At 43.1% G+C, this 15598-nt stretch overlaps 1 protein-coding gene across 6 annotated transcripts; it reads left to right on the plus strand.

The window, feature by feature from the left end:
• The first annotated feature begins 144 nt into the window (after window positions 1-144).
• washc2c (WASH complex subunit 2C) lies at window positions 145-14975 on the plus strand. 6 transcript variants are annotated; one of them, XM_062518891.1, is made up of 32 exons: window positions 145-308; window positions 1010-1135; window positions 1237-1401; window positions 1526-1594; window positions 2364-2537; window positions 2944-3037; window positions 3333-3394; window positions 3592-3645; window positions 3771-3872; window positions 3969-4056; window positions 4240-4305; window positions 4656-4786; window positions 5280-5349; window positions 6244-6294; window positions 6855-7034; window positions 7817-7986; window positions 8190-8297; window positions 8401-8499; window positions 8669-8767; window positions 8882-8983; window positions 9498-9667; window positions 9798-9912; window positions 10101-10337; window positions 10545-10751; window positions 10851-10973; window positions 11089-11187; window positions 11373-11456; window positions 11739-11792; window positions 12359-12592; window positions 12868-13509; window positions 13775-13946; window positions 14264-14975. In XM_062518891.1, exons 2-32 carry the CDS (start codon window positions 1019-1021, stop codon window positions 14410-14412), a joined length of 4287 nt encoding a protein of 1428 aa, XP_062374875.1. In that variant the 5' UTR covers window positions 145-308; window positions 1010-1018; the 3' UTR covers window positions 14413-14975. The 6 variants fall into 6 exon arrangements, with proteins under 6 accessions (XP_062374875.1, XP_062374877.1, XP_062374872.1 ...); XM_062518888.1 differs by having other exon boundaries at window positions 146-308; window positions 11089-11205; XM_062518890.1 differs by having other exon boundaries at window positions 146-308; window positions 7820-7986; window positions 11089-11205.
• The last annotated feature ends 623 nt before the right edge of the window (window positions 14976-15598 follow it).

Raw genomic sequence — 15598 nt, forward strand, 5'->3', positions numbered from 1 at the left:
TAACATGATGTATTTATTATAAAAGAGAAGAAGAAGAAGAATTTAATGCAGAGACTATTTACTCCCTCATAAACTTCCACAAATCAAGACCCTAGAAACCGCTTTCTACTTTCGCGTTCTTCACGTACGTTAATCAGGTGACTTTGATCAGCTGACTCCCTGCAGAAAGAACATGGGTGATTAGACAGAAACCAATGAGTAAGTTACATGTCAAAAATCAAGCTGTATCGCAGCTATCTTAAGTCAAGTTCATGTGAATTTAGAATATAAGAAGGTAAAAGAACACTGAGTGCCAAAACGCTTCAGAGGTGAGTGATCTGCAAATAAATGTACGTGGACTGTGTAATAGTTCTTATTCCTGAAGATGTCAGCTAGCTGCTAATAATGTTAGCTGCAGTTGTTAGCTGTAGCTAGCAGGCTGTAACTTCTTTCTCTGAGAACAGTTAACGTTTTTCTCAGGTCGAAGTAAGAAATGTAAACATGACTCCTTTATGTGCAGACAAAAATCCTTCACGGAAATACATATGTCCTGGAATCTAGGCAAGTGGAGCACGAAAGATTTAGCAAACTTGATGGCTAGCTGTTTAGCTAACGGTATCGTTTGTAGTTGGTAATATTGCTGGACAAGTTTGACACGGTCACTTTTTGTAGATTATACGTTATTAGATAGCTATTCTAGAGATTTAGCTGAATTCCAAGGCGCAGATGTCACGTCCTAGCACTGTAAACACGAATGGGCTGTGCACCGTTGTCTTTGTTATTGCCATTTGCCAACTGACTCTTCAGGCATCTTCAGGTTTATATTATTTGATAATGTTTCAGTGGTTACAACCACTTAATTTCGGGTCCTGTGTGCAGGACAGGTACCCTATGTTTACAAAAGTAGCATGACAATGCACTGTGTAAAATGGTGTCAGCATGTAGAACTTACACCGGCTCAGTATGCATTGAGACTCTCGACTTACGTACCTTGATGTCTGTTTATTTTCCATTTCGTCCACTGTGTTAGTGCGATACCATGGAAAACGGAGCCATTAATCATAATGGGGATGAGAAGCAGATCTGGGAGAGACCCTGGACGCTGGAGGAAATGCGCAAAAATAGTACAAACTGGTCTTTGGCTGCAGATTCAGGGGTAAAATATTCTCTTCTTATGTGCTATCACAAGCTCCCACTTATATTACGGCAATGGCTTTTTACTGTGGTGTAGAGGTCAACGTATCTTTGTCTTTGCAGCTGTTCCTTTTTCTTCAAGACTTCTCTCAAAGGATGCTGTCAAAAACCCATGAGATTGAAAAACAGCTTGATGGTCTTATTCGTGACACGAAAGCAACAGACAGCTGCCTGCATACAGTCTTTAATGATTTCCTCATGCTCTCCAACACACAGTTCATTGAAAATGTAATGTACATTTGTTTCAATGTGCAGTTTATACTGTTAAAAGGTTGCACTGTCTCTCTTTGTGTGTGTCTGAGCAGTAAAAGTTGTGTTTTAACCTTGAGTCATCTCTTTCTATTTTATCCAGAGGGTGTATGATGAAGAGATTGAAGAACCTCCAGCAAAACCTGACGTCCCTGAGAGACCGTCTGAGCAAGTAGGTTATCAAGAGTTTTTCATCTCACCCTGCATCCTCGTATTATTCAATTGATAAGTTCAAAAGTTTCAAAAGTATGTTAGCAGTAAGAACCAAGCACCAAGTGGCCATGCTTTACATTGATTTTAGAACAACTGCAAGATATGACGCAAAGCTGAAATGTTGCCTTATATTTTAAAGGGATAGTTCGGGTTTTAAGACACGAAGTTATATGGGTTCCCTGTCAGCAACGTTGTGCATCAGCACTGACTTACCCCCCGACAGCGTCCTGTGAGCCGAGATCCAGTCGGTTTTTGATCGTTTTTGATGCTGAAGAAAGTAGTCCGGCAAGTTTCTGGGGTCACGAAAGTAAAGTGTTTTTCTTCTCAAAACCATATGCGTTCAAAAGAGTGATATATTTGCACCACAAAAACGTTGGCCAGCTGTCAGTAGCCCGCAGTGATAGGAATCGAGAAAAATAGTGCAGTGATAACGAGGTTTGAATTTTTCCTGGACAACGTTTTTGTGGTGCAAATATATCACTCTTTTGAACACGTATGGTTTTGAGAAGAAAAACACTTTCGTGACCCCAGAAACTTGCCGGACTACTTTCTTCAGCATCAAAAACCGGCTGGATCTCGGCTCACAGGACGCTGTCAGGGGGTAAGTCATTGCTGATGCACAACGTTGCTGACAGGGAACCCATATAACTTTGTGTCTTAAAACCCAAACTATCCCTTTAACATGTTCATATGTCTCTAAACTACATATTTACTCTTTGTTTTTAAAGGAGAAAACACGTGAACAGAAAGAGGCCGAGCTGATCCCAAAGGTGCAGGAGGCGGTGAACTATGGTTTGCAAGTGTTGGACTCTGCCTTTGAGCAGCTGGACATTAAGGCTGGCAACTCCGACTCTGAAGATGAGGAGGCCACCGATCGTGTGGAACCCATTCTGGAACCCAAGGTACGACACCTAATCTTGTTCAGGGTGTGTAGAAGACCATGATAAACAAATTAATTAGGTTGACCGTCCTACCACAGAGTTATCCAAATGAGTCAGAATAATTTAAGAATCATTATTAAAGCAAATGTGTAATGCCGAAAGGCATTTGTTTGGAGGAAGCCATTGTTTTGATATTTGAATACTGCCTTGCTTAAAGTCTACAACCTCAACATTTGCCTGTTTTGTCTGAAGATGAGATCAAAAAAGATGATGAGATAGATAGATAGATGATAGATAGATAGATACTTTATTGATCCCCAAGGGGTATCAATAAAGTATGGGGGTCATTTATTATACTTTCAAAAATATCGGTACTGTTTTCTTTACTCTCAAACTCCATCTTGAATTTGTACCTTCTTTTTTTCAGGATTTGTATGTAGACAGACCATTGCCTTACTTGATTGGTTCTCAGCTTTTCATGGAAACTGATGATGTGGGGCTTGGAGATCTTTCAAGTGAAGGTAGCTCTTTTTTTTTTTAGCCAGTTTGTACGGGTTAAATACATTCAGGCAGGCAGTTTATTTCATCACTGTTTTTCTCCCCAGTCTTATTTGGCTGACTTGCTTAATAGTGGCACCATTCCCTCTATGTGAGCAAAATTACTTATGTTGTCTGTTCCTGCGAAATCTTTATCATGCACAGTGGTTGTCATTCTCTAATACTCAAAACATTTCGTAATTGGATTTAGGCGTGTTGTTTAAAAACAATACGATTCTCTTGAGCTGATGATAAGCAAGGTTGTGTTCTCTCCCTCAGAAATGTCCATAGATAGTGATCGAGACAGTGTGGCAGAAAGTGAGGAGGACAAGGATAGAGATGTGAGTCATTCTTCCTTCCACATCTCATTCCATGCACGGTCTGGTGCTTGTTGTTCAGTTTTTCTGTAGTCCCTAAGCTCTTAAATAATGCTCTCCGTAGTCCGTAAGCTCTCTAATAATGTGTTGTCAAAGAAATATAAATCAGTCTAAACTAATACACTTTAATGAGAAATGCTTCATGGTGTTTTCATGAACAGCAGTCAGATGAGGACTTTGACCAAGAAGAAGATGGTCAGGGCAGCTTCAAGAAGGTGAGTCTGTCGAAGTTAGTTTGACGCATGCTGTTTTTATTACTTTGCGTTTGTTGTTGTAGCCATTAAAAGTTATAGTCAGGTCGATGGTATTTCATCTCTCTTTTGTGTGTTGTGCCTCGTAGAAGTCCTCTGCCTTAAGTTCTGAAGAGGATGATGATGAAGACGAAGATGATGATTCAGACATATTTGGTGAATCTGACAAGGAGGAGGATGCTGAAGGAAAGGTGAGTTTTTCAAGAGGTGTCTGCATTGTCAGGTTCTCACTAATATGTTGAAACGGAGGTAGAAATCAATAGCCTATCCTTTGATGTCAATGCTAGGCTTCAGCCGGACCATCCTCCTTTGCTGATGAGCTTGCTGCAAGGATCAAAGGTGAACCAACCAATAAGCCTGAGCCAGCTCGTGCAGGTTGGTCATAATAGATCTTTCGCCCCCTTTCTACCATTTTACATGAAACAATTACCATTTACATACTTTAAGGCTGGACAGAGTTGGCTGTCTTTCCTCCATCTGATTTGTCATCTCACACACGGGTCTGTTCTTGTTTTGTTTTGTCCTTTTTGTTTGTGTTTGTGTGGTGTTTCGCTTCAGCGTCATCATCCATCTCCTCCATCTCTAAGAAGAAGAGTAAAGCAAGCAAACCAGCTCGTCCACCGGGTAGGGCCTCTCGCATGCTGTGCCTCTGCGCACAGCTTCTAGACTGGGTCATTAGGTTTGGTGGCAGCTGCCAACCCCTGCCCCCCCCCCCCCCCTCAATCCTTCTGCAGTCCTCAGGAGAAACAGTCTTTCATATTTAGTGCTTAGCCCCTAGGGTTAAATGCACCGCAAAATCCTCTTTGGGGAAACATTTTGAAATTAGACAGAACAGTGTGCTTATCTGATTTTGCTTTTCCTTTCTGTCTGAAAAAGACTTTCATAGTTACCATTATAGAGTTCCCCATAGCACGGCAGAGACACTGCTGATCTGATATTTAGTCATGTTATTTCACCACTCAATGTCTCCACAGTTGAGGAGGAGGAGGACGACGATGATGTGATCTTCAAACCACCAAAAATGGAGGATGATGACTACTCACCATTTGGGGGAAGGGGTGGCCTCTTCAGTGGCGGCAAAGGCTTGTTTGATGATGATGATGAGGTACAAGAATGTATATTTTCGGTGAATCAGCGGTCTACCAAAAGGTCAATTCTGTTGATGCTGCTCGATTACGGCTAAAATCATAAAAAAAATTGTGTGTGTAATGCAATGTTTATTGATTTTTCAACATAGGGAAGTATACACAGAATTAGTCAATAATGGTCAAATTTTCCCTCAACCCCCGCCCCCCATCCCACCCAATCCCTGGCCAACCCATGGATCCGCATTAGTCAATGGAGTACAAAAACATGTTTGAAGCAATCATAAAAAAGGATTGGAAAATAATAATAATGATTATTTTTATGAGCATTGAATTCATGAGTATTTAACAGGATTAGTCATTGTCTTTGGAAACATTCTGCATGTCTAAGAGCGGACTGCCAAAATGTTAATGCAAGGTGGAATGAAACAAAATGATTATATGGTTGGATGGAAAAGTTTCAAATTCAATGTAATGCACCGCCCTAATCGTTATCTTGTTCTTAACTTTCAGGGAGATCTGTTCTCTGAGGCTCCCAGGCAGGAAGCAGAAGTTAGAGGGCCGAACACGGTACCAACCGCAGGTTTGTAACCACATTCTTCCGATCCTCCCTCAAATAGTTAAGAGATAAACGCTTGTCAGTCTTAAGAAGTACGTGTTGTACGTGTTGCATTACACAGTCTTTTTTCACACTTCTAAGGCCCATGCAGTCTCACACCCCAGCCAAAGGGTATATATATATGGATATATAACATTATTATAGTCATTGTTAGTTGGCTATTAATGTGCACATTTGCACTTGAAATTAGTGAAGCAGTCATTGTTTTCATTGCAAACAGTTTTGAAAACATGAAGATCATTGAACTCCTTCACTAATGTGAAATGGTTCAATCTGATTGCCAGCGCAAGTATGGTTGCATAATTCTTGCATGAGAATCTTACCAAAACAATGGCAGCAGTTGTATGGGTGCGGACGTCAGCCGTTGTTTTGGAAAGTTGTCCTCATACAAGCAGCATCACACTGGTAAGCAGATGGATAAAATATTTACATGCTTTTTTTAATTGAATTACATTGCTTCTACCAGCGTTATCTGTGCAGCTTGAGTTGTTTCAGTTTCTCTCATGCAGACAAATTGACTTAATATTAGGCTTATATGTTCGATGACCCGCGGCCCATCATTTGAGAAATGCTGGAAATGCTGGAAATACGGATTTCAATGAAGCCCATGAATAGGACTTCCTGCTTTCAATGATGTAAAAGGATGATTTTTACATCATTGTAAGCAGGAAGTCCAAAATTGAAATCCGTATTTCTCCCATCTCAAGGCAAACTGAGGGAATGATGCATGACCATTCAAAAACATGACTGGTTTTCTAAAGATACAAAGCTTAATGCTAATCGGTGAAGTGTCCCTTTTAAATATCTCTCAAACTGACATTGTTGAAAATGAGGAGTGATTTCCTTTTACTTTTACAGATCCAGGCAAATCTAAGAAGATCCCTCCCACTGCAGTGTCTGGATTTCCAGGTATGGTAGATCAGACAGCGCTCAAAAACAGATTAGATAGAATTTATGTAAGATATAAGTGCCGCCAAGGTGTCCCGTTATATGGGATTAATGGGCGAGGCAGAGGCAAATAACTCCCCGGCTCGTCAGCGGAGGGCAGTTTCCTCCGCCAAGACCATTAATTCCGTATACAGGACACCTCGAAAGCCTTTATCCCACTTATCACCCGGTTGGCAATCATGCCTTTATAGTATGCAAAGGAATCAAGTGGTTCCATTTACAAAGAAGCCTACTTCTTCAGTGTGCTGTACAACCTTCTGGCCCTAAAAGTGATACGGGTGGACAGCTACCTTGTTTACAGTTAATTCCGCAAGGCCTGTTTCCAGGCTCAACCGTCGTTCTGCTGTGATTTGCTTATGAATGGTATTATATAACATTGATATTAAACAGTGATTAAACTATTTTTACCAGGTCTCCTTCATAGGAGTTCTGTTATTATTCAGAACGTTGCCACCCCACCAGCCATGAGTGTCTTGATGACCATGGTTAATTTAATCATCATTATGTTTTTGCTATTGCAGAAAACAGCCTTTTTGGTTCTCCAAATGACTCTGATTCTGTTGAGAATGAGAATGACGACTCGTTCAAGCCTAAGCCACCACCAATGGAGAAACGATCAACTGGTGCGGGAGGGCTCTTTGATGAAGACGAAGATGAAGATGACTTTTTCAGTGGGAATACTCTTAAAAAGCCAAGCACAAGTGAGTGTCGCTTTGTGTCTAATACAAGTCAGACTTTGGGAAGGCTCTCTGAAGGCATGCTGTACCTTGGGAAATGTTCGCTATGTTCGGATTTTAAAGACAGATACTGATTTTGACATTTCAAAAACCAATAAGCGATTAATCGTTCGATATTCATTGAACACAATGCAAAAATGTCAAATTAAAAAGTGCCGATCAACGTGCGACACTGTGATTAAAAAGTCCTAACTCTCTGTTATTTCGGCGGCACCCATCTTATTAGGTTACAGAAGCCACACTGGCACCGCCGTAACCATGTCTGCTCAGATGCAGCTTGAATCGTGCTGAAATGTGACCCAGTTAGAGAATAGAAGGGATGTCAGTTTTTTTCCGATTGATTCAGAACGGCACCATGGCATGTGCTTTGCAGGTCTGTGTTCATGTGAGCATTCATACCAGAGATGTCTCTGGTGCGGCACTGCCGCGGCCAGTCTGACTCTTAGAACACTCTGACTAAAACTGTCTCCTTTGGCTGGAAACGCTTTCCAGCATGCTTGTCTATTGCGTGAAAAGTAGGTGCTGTTCCTATTTCTAGCTGAAACACGTCTGCAGCGTGGCAATGAAAAGACAATACTGGAAATTTAGACGAAGGATCAGATTTTGGGTTTCCTTTACTTAATTTAAGAATAGTTATTGGACATTAAAAAACGCTGACACCGATAATAATCAGCACACAGATTTATAGTTGCTTTTGGGTGATTGTGAGGGTATATGGTGGCAAATTGTGCTCTGTTTTCTGTCAGCAGAACCAGAGAAGCCCAAATCCAAGACAGCAGTGGATCTCTTCGGGGGTGAGGACGGTGATGATGATGGGGACATTTTCAGTGAGGGCTCAAGAACTGCTCCGGCCCAGCCCAGCAGGAACGAGCCGCCTGGAGACAAAGACAACAAGGCTCCAGCCCCCGAGAAGAAGGTAGTCAGGCATTTCCTTTGAGCCATTTGAGTCACAGTAGGAGCAGTAGGCGTTTGGTTTTGTGCACACTGTGATTCTTGATTCGTGATTTTGGTGTCTCATCACCAACTCTGCAGAAGTATTTTTCTTTTGTTGAAATTGTCACTAGATTGTTTGTGTGTGTGTCTGTGTGCGTGTTTGTGTGCGTGTTTGTGTGTGTGTAGTTGCCTGCTGGTGCCATCTCCATGTTTGGTCCTGGCACTACGAGCTTGTTAGCGGAGGGGTTGAGAAAGCGCCAGCCGTCCACCAGCGAGGAGTCCGAAAAATCAGAGGTCTGAAGGCAGCCCTGCAACTCACCTCACCCTCACAACGGACTTTTCTAGAAGCAACATTTGATATAAAAGTTTTTCTTCTTTTCTTCTCCTGTGGTTTCAGAACGAGCCTCCTGTGGATATCAAACCTACAGTCACCAAACCAGTGGAGAAGAAGCCTCAAAGTAGTAGAGGTCTGTTTTCTGATGACGAAGACTCACAGGTAGGCCATGACGAGCTCTGTCACCCACCAAGCATGCCTCAAGAAGATATGTTAGACTTACTACAGTACTGTGAAAACGTACATCGGCTGTAGAGCAGAGAATAAGCAGATATATTCTACACACGGTTATCCCCCTCTGACTAATGATTTGGCCTTTCTGTCCTGGAAGATCTTTCCAAGCATGACCAAGAGCCAGTCCAAGCCTGAACCCAGCACTCAAGCCAGACCCAGCAAGGCCGCCTCCTCAATATTTGATGATGAAGATGAGGTGAGTACATGACAAGTTGGAATTGCTCAAACAGACATGCTAGATGAAATAATACTTATTTAATGTATGTTTATGTCTGTCGGTTGGCTAATTTGCTTCCACTCTCCCTCTTAGGATCTGTTTTCTTCAGCAACCAAGCCCACATCCAGTCAGCCTCCCTCAACAGCAAAGCAGGTGTCAAAACCAGCCTCCTCTTCCCTCTTCAGTGATGATGAGGTACGCTTCAAACAAATGTCTTTATGTGGAACACGAATGCAAAATGCAGTTGATAATCTCTGGAAACCTACAACTAAGCACTACAGCAAAATTAGATAATACTTCCAAATCCAAAGTCCACATTAGATGAGATTTGACATCTCTTTTTAAGGACTTGAGTTTTTTATCAGATACTTTGGAAACAAAATGGTTTTAGATTTTCGTTGGTACTGCACAGCCTCTAGCCTATGGCTATCTCGAGTTGCCTGAATTCATTTTATGCACCCAGGAACACTAATATGAATCCACACAGCTCCTCCTGTGTAAGGCTACCATATTGAGGAAACTAAGCAACGTCAACAGGTTATCTATATATGCTCATTTATTTACAAGTCGCAGGTTATAATGAAGCAGAAATAGGTTTACTGATTTGGAGGGGGATTATTACATCTAAAAGTCAACTTTTCAAGTCAGTTTCATTAACAGTTGTGTCAAGATATTGATGGACCTCCTCTGTGCTGCTGTTGTGCTCCAGGATCAGTGGATGAGCTCCACCCCGGCTCTGGTGAAGCCAGAGGAGAAGACTGGGGGCATGAAGGCGAGCGTTAGCGCCCCCTCCTGTTTGCCTACTGCTAAAGCGGCACAGAAAAGCAGTCTGTTCAATGACGATGGAGACGACCTGTTTGCTGCTACAAAGGAGTCAAGGTCAGCCTGACCACAGTGCATGATAAAAGCACTTTCAGTGCAGAGAGTCTCTGAAAATAGGGGGAATGTCAGGATGTCCTTCAGGCTTGTCATTTGCGGGCGTATCTCTCTCTCTCTTGTGTCTGTGTAGCCAGAAAAAGTCACAGAGAGTGTCGTTGCTGTTCGAAGACGAGACTGAGGATGACGAGAAGGACTCCCTCTTTGGTTTCAAGCCTGCTAATAACAATACTGTCACCAGTCCAAAGGTAGGTAGGGTGTGGTACTGCATTTGAATGACAATAAATTACAATCTCCTCCCCTAATAGATAGACGTGTGTGTGTGTGCGCGCGCGTGTGTGCATGTGTGTGTGTGTGAGTGCGCGTGCACGTGCGCGTGCGTGTGTACGGTAACTGAAGAGTCCTGCTCCGTGTCTCTGTCTGTCTTGTGGTCCAGGTGGCTGCTGTTGACCCTGCGCCCCCCTCGCTGCCTGCTGGGAAAGCGCCAGACGAGAAGGTTCCGGCGCCTGCGCTAGAGAGGGCACCTGAGGAGAAGGTGGTGGCAGCTGGACAGCTCCCGCAGTCACCGCTGTCCTTGCCCCAGGAAGCCGACGAGGTGAAGAAAAAGCCTGCCGGCGCCGTGAGTCTGTTTGGGGGAATCGACGTGCTCGGCGAGAAGCCAGATGCTCTCAAGGTGAGACGAGGAATAAATCAGAGTTTTTTCCCCCCATACAATTTCCCACTTGCCAATTGTAGAAAGGATCTGAAATCAATAAAGTATCTATCTATCTATCTATCTAAATGAAATAGAATCACTAATAACGAATAACTAATAGCCAGTTATAGTTCACAAAATGGCTGCAAGTAGACCGCACTCTGATCTTGATCTTTACTGATGCAGCCCAGCAAAATTTCGCTTGAGGATGACTACGATAGCGATGACTTCCTGGGGAAAGAAGGCCCTCCACCACTGGTGAAGAGTGGAAAGAAAACAGCACTTAGTCTGTTTGATGATCACGGTGATAACGGTGATGAAGATGAGGATGAGACCAATGGGGCTCTATCTGTGTCTGTGTCTGTCCAACCAGCAATCAAAAACACACTCAAGGTTAGTGCTGTTTCTTTCCTGGCTGTTGGGTGAATTTCAGTGAATTGATGTTTTTATTAACTATTGATTGTTACCTGTCTTTTTGACCTCTAACCTCAGGAGCCAAGGTCAAGCAACAAGAGCACCGGAGTTTTTCAGGACGAGGAGCTTCTGTTCAGTCAGACACAGCAGAAGGACAACGACCCAGACGTTGACCTATTTGCCACCTCTGTCAAATCCCCTGTGAGCCACAGCATTTACTAACAAGATAGATAGAGAATGAGTGCCATTAGATATGACCGAGGATGACATGATGGAAACAGAAGTCACGGTGTCTATTTTGGCTTCTCTTTTGTAGAGTCCTTTACCTGCGTCAGGGAAGCCAGCAGTTCCTTCACTGTTTGGGGATGACGACGAGGATGACCTCTTTGCCTCTTCCAAATCGAAAGCACCCCCAGTAAGGGAACCACCCCCAGTAAGGGAACCATCTCTATCAGTTACACAGACCGAGAGAAGACGCACCAAATAGGATCATATTATTATGAGTGCTGTGAAATAGCATGTACATTGCAATATGAATTTGTCAGAAATGCAGTTTTTAATACACAGTAACCCGTTCCCCCTGTCATCTCCAATTTTCAGAAGGTTGCTGAGAAGCCAGTTAAGCCTCAGAAGGAAGTATCGTCTGTCAAACCTGTCAGTAGCACATCATCATCTGAAAATGAGGTAAGGGTCAGCCAAATGTCACATGCATTTGGTCGTTTTTACCCTCTAAACGACCAAATAGTTAAACTAACGGTTCAGTCAAGAATGGAGTTTAGGTTCATTGTACTGTTATAGAAATAGCCAAGTGACTGTATGATTTCACAACATATTTAGTAGGTCTCAGTCTTGTCTATATGTTGTGGAAAAAGAGTAAACATGAAATTGATGTCACCTGAATCAAGTTTTGTGCCATTTTATGTACCGCATATTTAACACAGTGTTATTCATTTTATTGCACTACAGCCTCCAAAACAAGTAGAACCTAAAGGGCCTTCTTCTCGGATTGGAAAACTTCAAGTAATTCTGTTTTTTTTTTTTTTACCCAAAATCTTTTCTACACCTTCGTCCTCTTCTCTGGTTGTCTCAACCTCTCTCCTTTTGACCCGTTTTGCATTTGCCCTGGACTTGAAATCTCTTGTCTTTACTTCTGCCATGAAACTGCAAGGAAGATGTTCTCTGGTTCGCTCTTGTAGTCTCTGCTGCAGCCGTATGGATGCCTTCCTGTATGAACTTTCGCTAAGCTTCTCTCCTGACAGGCAGATGAAAACTTCTCCTCTGGCATGGCTGACTTATCCTCTCTTTCTTCGACTTGTTCATTTTCCTCCATAACCCTTCCTTGAATCAGAACATGACGCATAAATAATACACATACAAAATTGGTTGAGTTGTTCACTCTGATTAGAGCAGCTTACGGCGGCATCAAGGCCCCATTAGCCTAAGAGCTTGCAGCTCTCCAAAGAAATGGTCTGAAATCAGTCTCTCTTCCTGCATAGAGGAGCAGTGATTTTTCTCAGCACGCACAGCAGGTGTGGCGGGTGAACTGTGGTTGGGCTCTAACTTGAGGCTGTGTTGTTCCACTTCAGGCCAACCTGGGCATCAACCCTGCCAGCCTCCTGCCTGGAGCAGTGCCGCGGATCCCCGGAGCTGTCAGCGTTCTGCCGGGCCTGGCGCCCTCCACATCCGCCGCCTCCAGCATCTCCCCCACCTCTCCGCTGCCAAGCCTAGCCAGCACGCCCACGCAGCCCCACACGCCCATTGAGGCTGCCGTGAGCTTTGACAGCCCCGCACAAGTCAACACACTACAAAGTGCCAACAAGGTGGGTCATTGGGCACAGTAGGTGTATTCAGTCTGGGGGGGGGGGGGGGGGGGGGGGTTGGTGGTATGTGATGCTACTTTATTTACTGCAGTTAAACAGTTGCAGTTTAACTGCAGTAAATAAAGTAGTTAACTGCATGCTTAGTAAACTAGTTCCAGTTAATGGTTGTTTATAATATTTTGGAGTAAGAGTAGTACTGGTGTATTAGTCTATAGTGATTCTTCGTGAGCTGTGAAGATTGACAGATTGAAACCTCCTCCTGTAAATCCTTCCAGGGTCGCACCAAGGGAGCAGTTCGACGGCGGCCCCAGACCAGAGCAGCCAGGCTGCTGTCAGCCCAGCACTCGGAGGACCAGAGGGACGACGGCCCACAGGAGAGCTCCAGCGCCAGCCTGGCCGCTGCCTCCGTTCTGCCCACCCCCAGCTCGTCCACGCCTCTGCCCCCCACCTTCTCGCTGCCGGCAGTAGCCACCCCTCCGGAGAAGGACTCTGCACCGGCAGTCAGGCCCAAGAGGCCCCCAGTGACGGCGGTGGTTGACGATGGGGATGACCTCTTTGGCTCAGGCGACCTTTTTGCCTCTGCGCCTAAACTGGAAACCCCGCCTAAACTGGAATCCCCGCCTAAACTGGAATCCACACCCAAAGTGGAACCCTCGCCCAAACCCAAAATGAAAACTCCTGCAGAGGTGCCTGCCAGCGGACCTAAGAAAGATTCTGCTCCCTCCATTTTCGATGACCAAGGAGATGATCTCTTTGGACTGGGCAAGCAGAAGGCTTCCAAGAAGACCACGTCAACTCCGTTCCTGCCGGATGAGGATGATGATGACCTATTTGGAATTGGTTCAGGCATTGGCAAAGCTTCAGCTACTAAAGAGTCAAATGCTGGAGGCAGTTCTGCAAAGCAGGACATTTTTCAGGTATGTAGAGTTTGGCTATAGTACTTCTACAATTGTGCTACTCGGTTTAATGTAATTATGGAAGTCCTACTTTTTCCACTGAGGTATTGATTCAGTAGATAACTGTAGATGGGAGCATTAAGGTAATGGCTAGGAAAACATTGTTAACTGGGATCAGTGCCTTTCACATAGATTTCAGGTTTACACGTTTGCTGTCCTGTCCCAAAGTTTCAATTGTCTGAAGTGTTGTAAAGCTGCGGACTTTGAGATTTCTTTGTTCTTGCAGGACAAAATTGAGACGACTCCTAAAGCTTCCAAGAAGAAAGAAAAATCTTTGGATGCAAGCTTGTTTGATGACAATGTTGACATTTTTGCTGACTTAACTCCAAAAGCAAAACCAAAAGAGAAAAAGTCTAAGAAGAAAGCAGAGCCCAAATCCATATTTGATGATGATATGGGTAAGTACTGATGAAAACACCTTTTGTCTATTCAGTCATTTTGATTGAATCTCTGAATAAGCCTCACTGAGTGCATTGATCTTGACACGTCTGTAATAATAGGTGAAAACTACTCAGCGTAACAGAATTATTTGATCAATTCAGAAACCAATGTCAGTAAAACTACTGTAAAAAAAGGATACAAGGCACAAGGCTGTCAGACAATAGGAGAGAAAAAAAGATTTCATTCCATGTCCAAAAAAAAAAAAGATGAAAGAGGCGTAATATAATGTAGCCTAGATATTATTAGTAGTGCTGATCCACATTTGTCTGTGTAGATGATATCTTCTCACCTGGCACCAGTAAGCCGGCAACAAAGCCTCCCTCCAAAGCCAAGAAGACACAGCCGGCCTTTGACCCTAGTTCAACAGAGGACTCCAGCTCCAGTATGTTTGATGACCCTCTAAATGTCCTTGGCGGGAACTGAATTTTTTGAAAGGCTTCAAATGTAACGTTATTCAGAATTGTTTTTGTTGAGGACAAAATAAGGGTTGATGAGACTGAATTAACACTGTTATTAGTTTATTTATAATTCCATCAATAACATCCTTTAAGATATTGGCCAGAGGGGGTAAAAAAAAAAATCATTGTAATGGCGTTTGTAGACTCATCAGATTAACAGGTTATTGAATAGTAATTAACTGCCATTCTGTAAATGTTCCATTTGTTGTAATACACATCATGACGGCACTTTAAGCATGAATTTTACCTTATGTAGATAGATTATGTCATTTATATAAATGAATCATTGATCTGTGAACTTACATTTTGCTATGATGATGTTACTTTTAAATTTCACTCTTGTATCAGATTGTGCCATAATATTGGACTGCTAAATCTCTTACATTTGTGCGCACTGTCCGTAGACTTTTCTTTTTCTTGTAAATGTTCATTGTTTTTTTTTTTTAAACTTCAAGCTGTTCAGATTTGTAATGCTGCATGTGGCATTTGATTTTTGAAAACTAAAATATATATATTTTATGGAACATATACAGATATTGTGTGTCCATGTACAGCCTCAATGAAGGAATTGTTGTACATACTCTAAATGCAATGTCATCATTCACTGGAAGAAAAGTTTGAACAAAAATACTTGTAAGGCAGTATAAGAGTAATTGTGGAAGGGTGCAGCAGTGGTCACACTTTCAAAATGTATTATTATGAAAGAAGGAAAGCCCCCCAAAAACGTTATTTGTGTTCTATTCCTATTATTCTGTAGGCCCTATACCTAATCTTGACATTTTTGCACTGAAAAAAATGTTTTGGTAGGCTTAGTGACTGTCCTGGCTGCTTTTCTTCTGTGTTCTCGCACACACACACACACACACACACACACACACACACACACACACACACACACACACACACACACACACACACACACACACACACACACACACACACACACACACACACACACAGACACACACAGACACACACACACACAGTCTCACTTTGCCATCCTTCGCCAAGTCCCAAGCGCCAAGTCCCTTCTGCATGTCTACTGCCGTCTCTCGGGAAAAGTGTCAGGGTCATCAAGTCACGTGTGAATTGTTGTTGGAGACAGTTAACATCCGGGAGACAAAGGGAGGGCAACGTTCCTTTCGTCTCTG

Source organism: Sardina pilchardus, chromosome 18 (genome assembly GCF_963854185.1).
Source record: "Sardina pilchardus chromosome 18, fSarPil1.1, whole genome shotgun sequence".
Classification (NCBI taxonomy): domain Eukaryota; kingdom Metazoa; phylum Chordata; class Actinopteri; order Clupeiformes; family Clupeidae; genus Sardina; species Sardina pilchardus.

Coding starts and splice junctions, on each gene's coding strand:
- washc2c (XM_062518888.1), top strand. CDS start 1,019: ATGGAAAACGGAGCCATTAATCATAATGGGGATGAGAAGCAGATCTGG. Junction 4,057..4,239: donor GCCTGAGCCAGCTCGTGCAG/GTTGGTCATAAT, acceptor GTTTCGCTTCAG/CGTCATCATCCATCTCCTCC. Junction 13,947..14,263: donor CATATTTGATGATGATATGG/GTAAGTACTGAT, acceptor TTGTCTGTGTAG/ATGATATCTTCTCACCTGGC.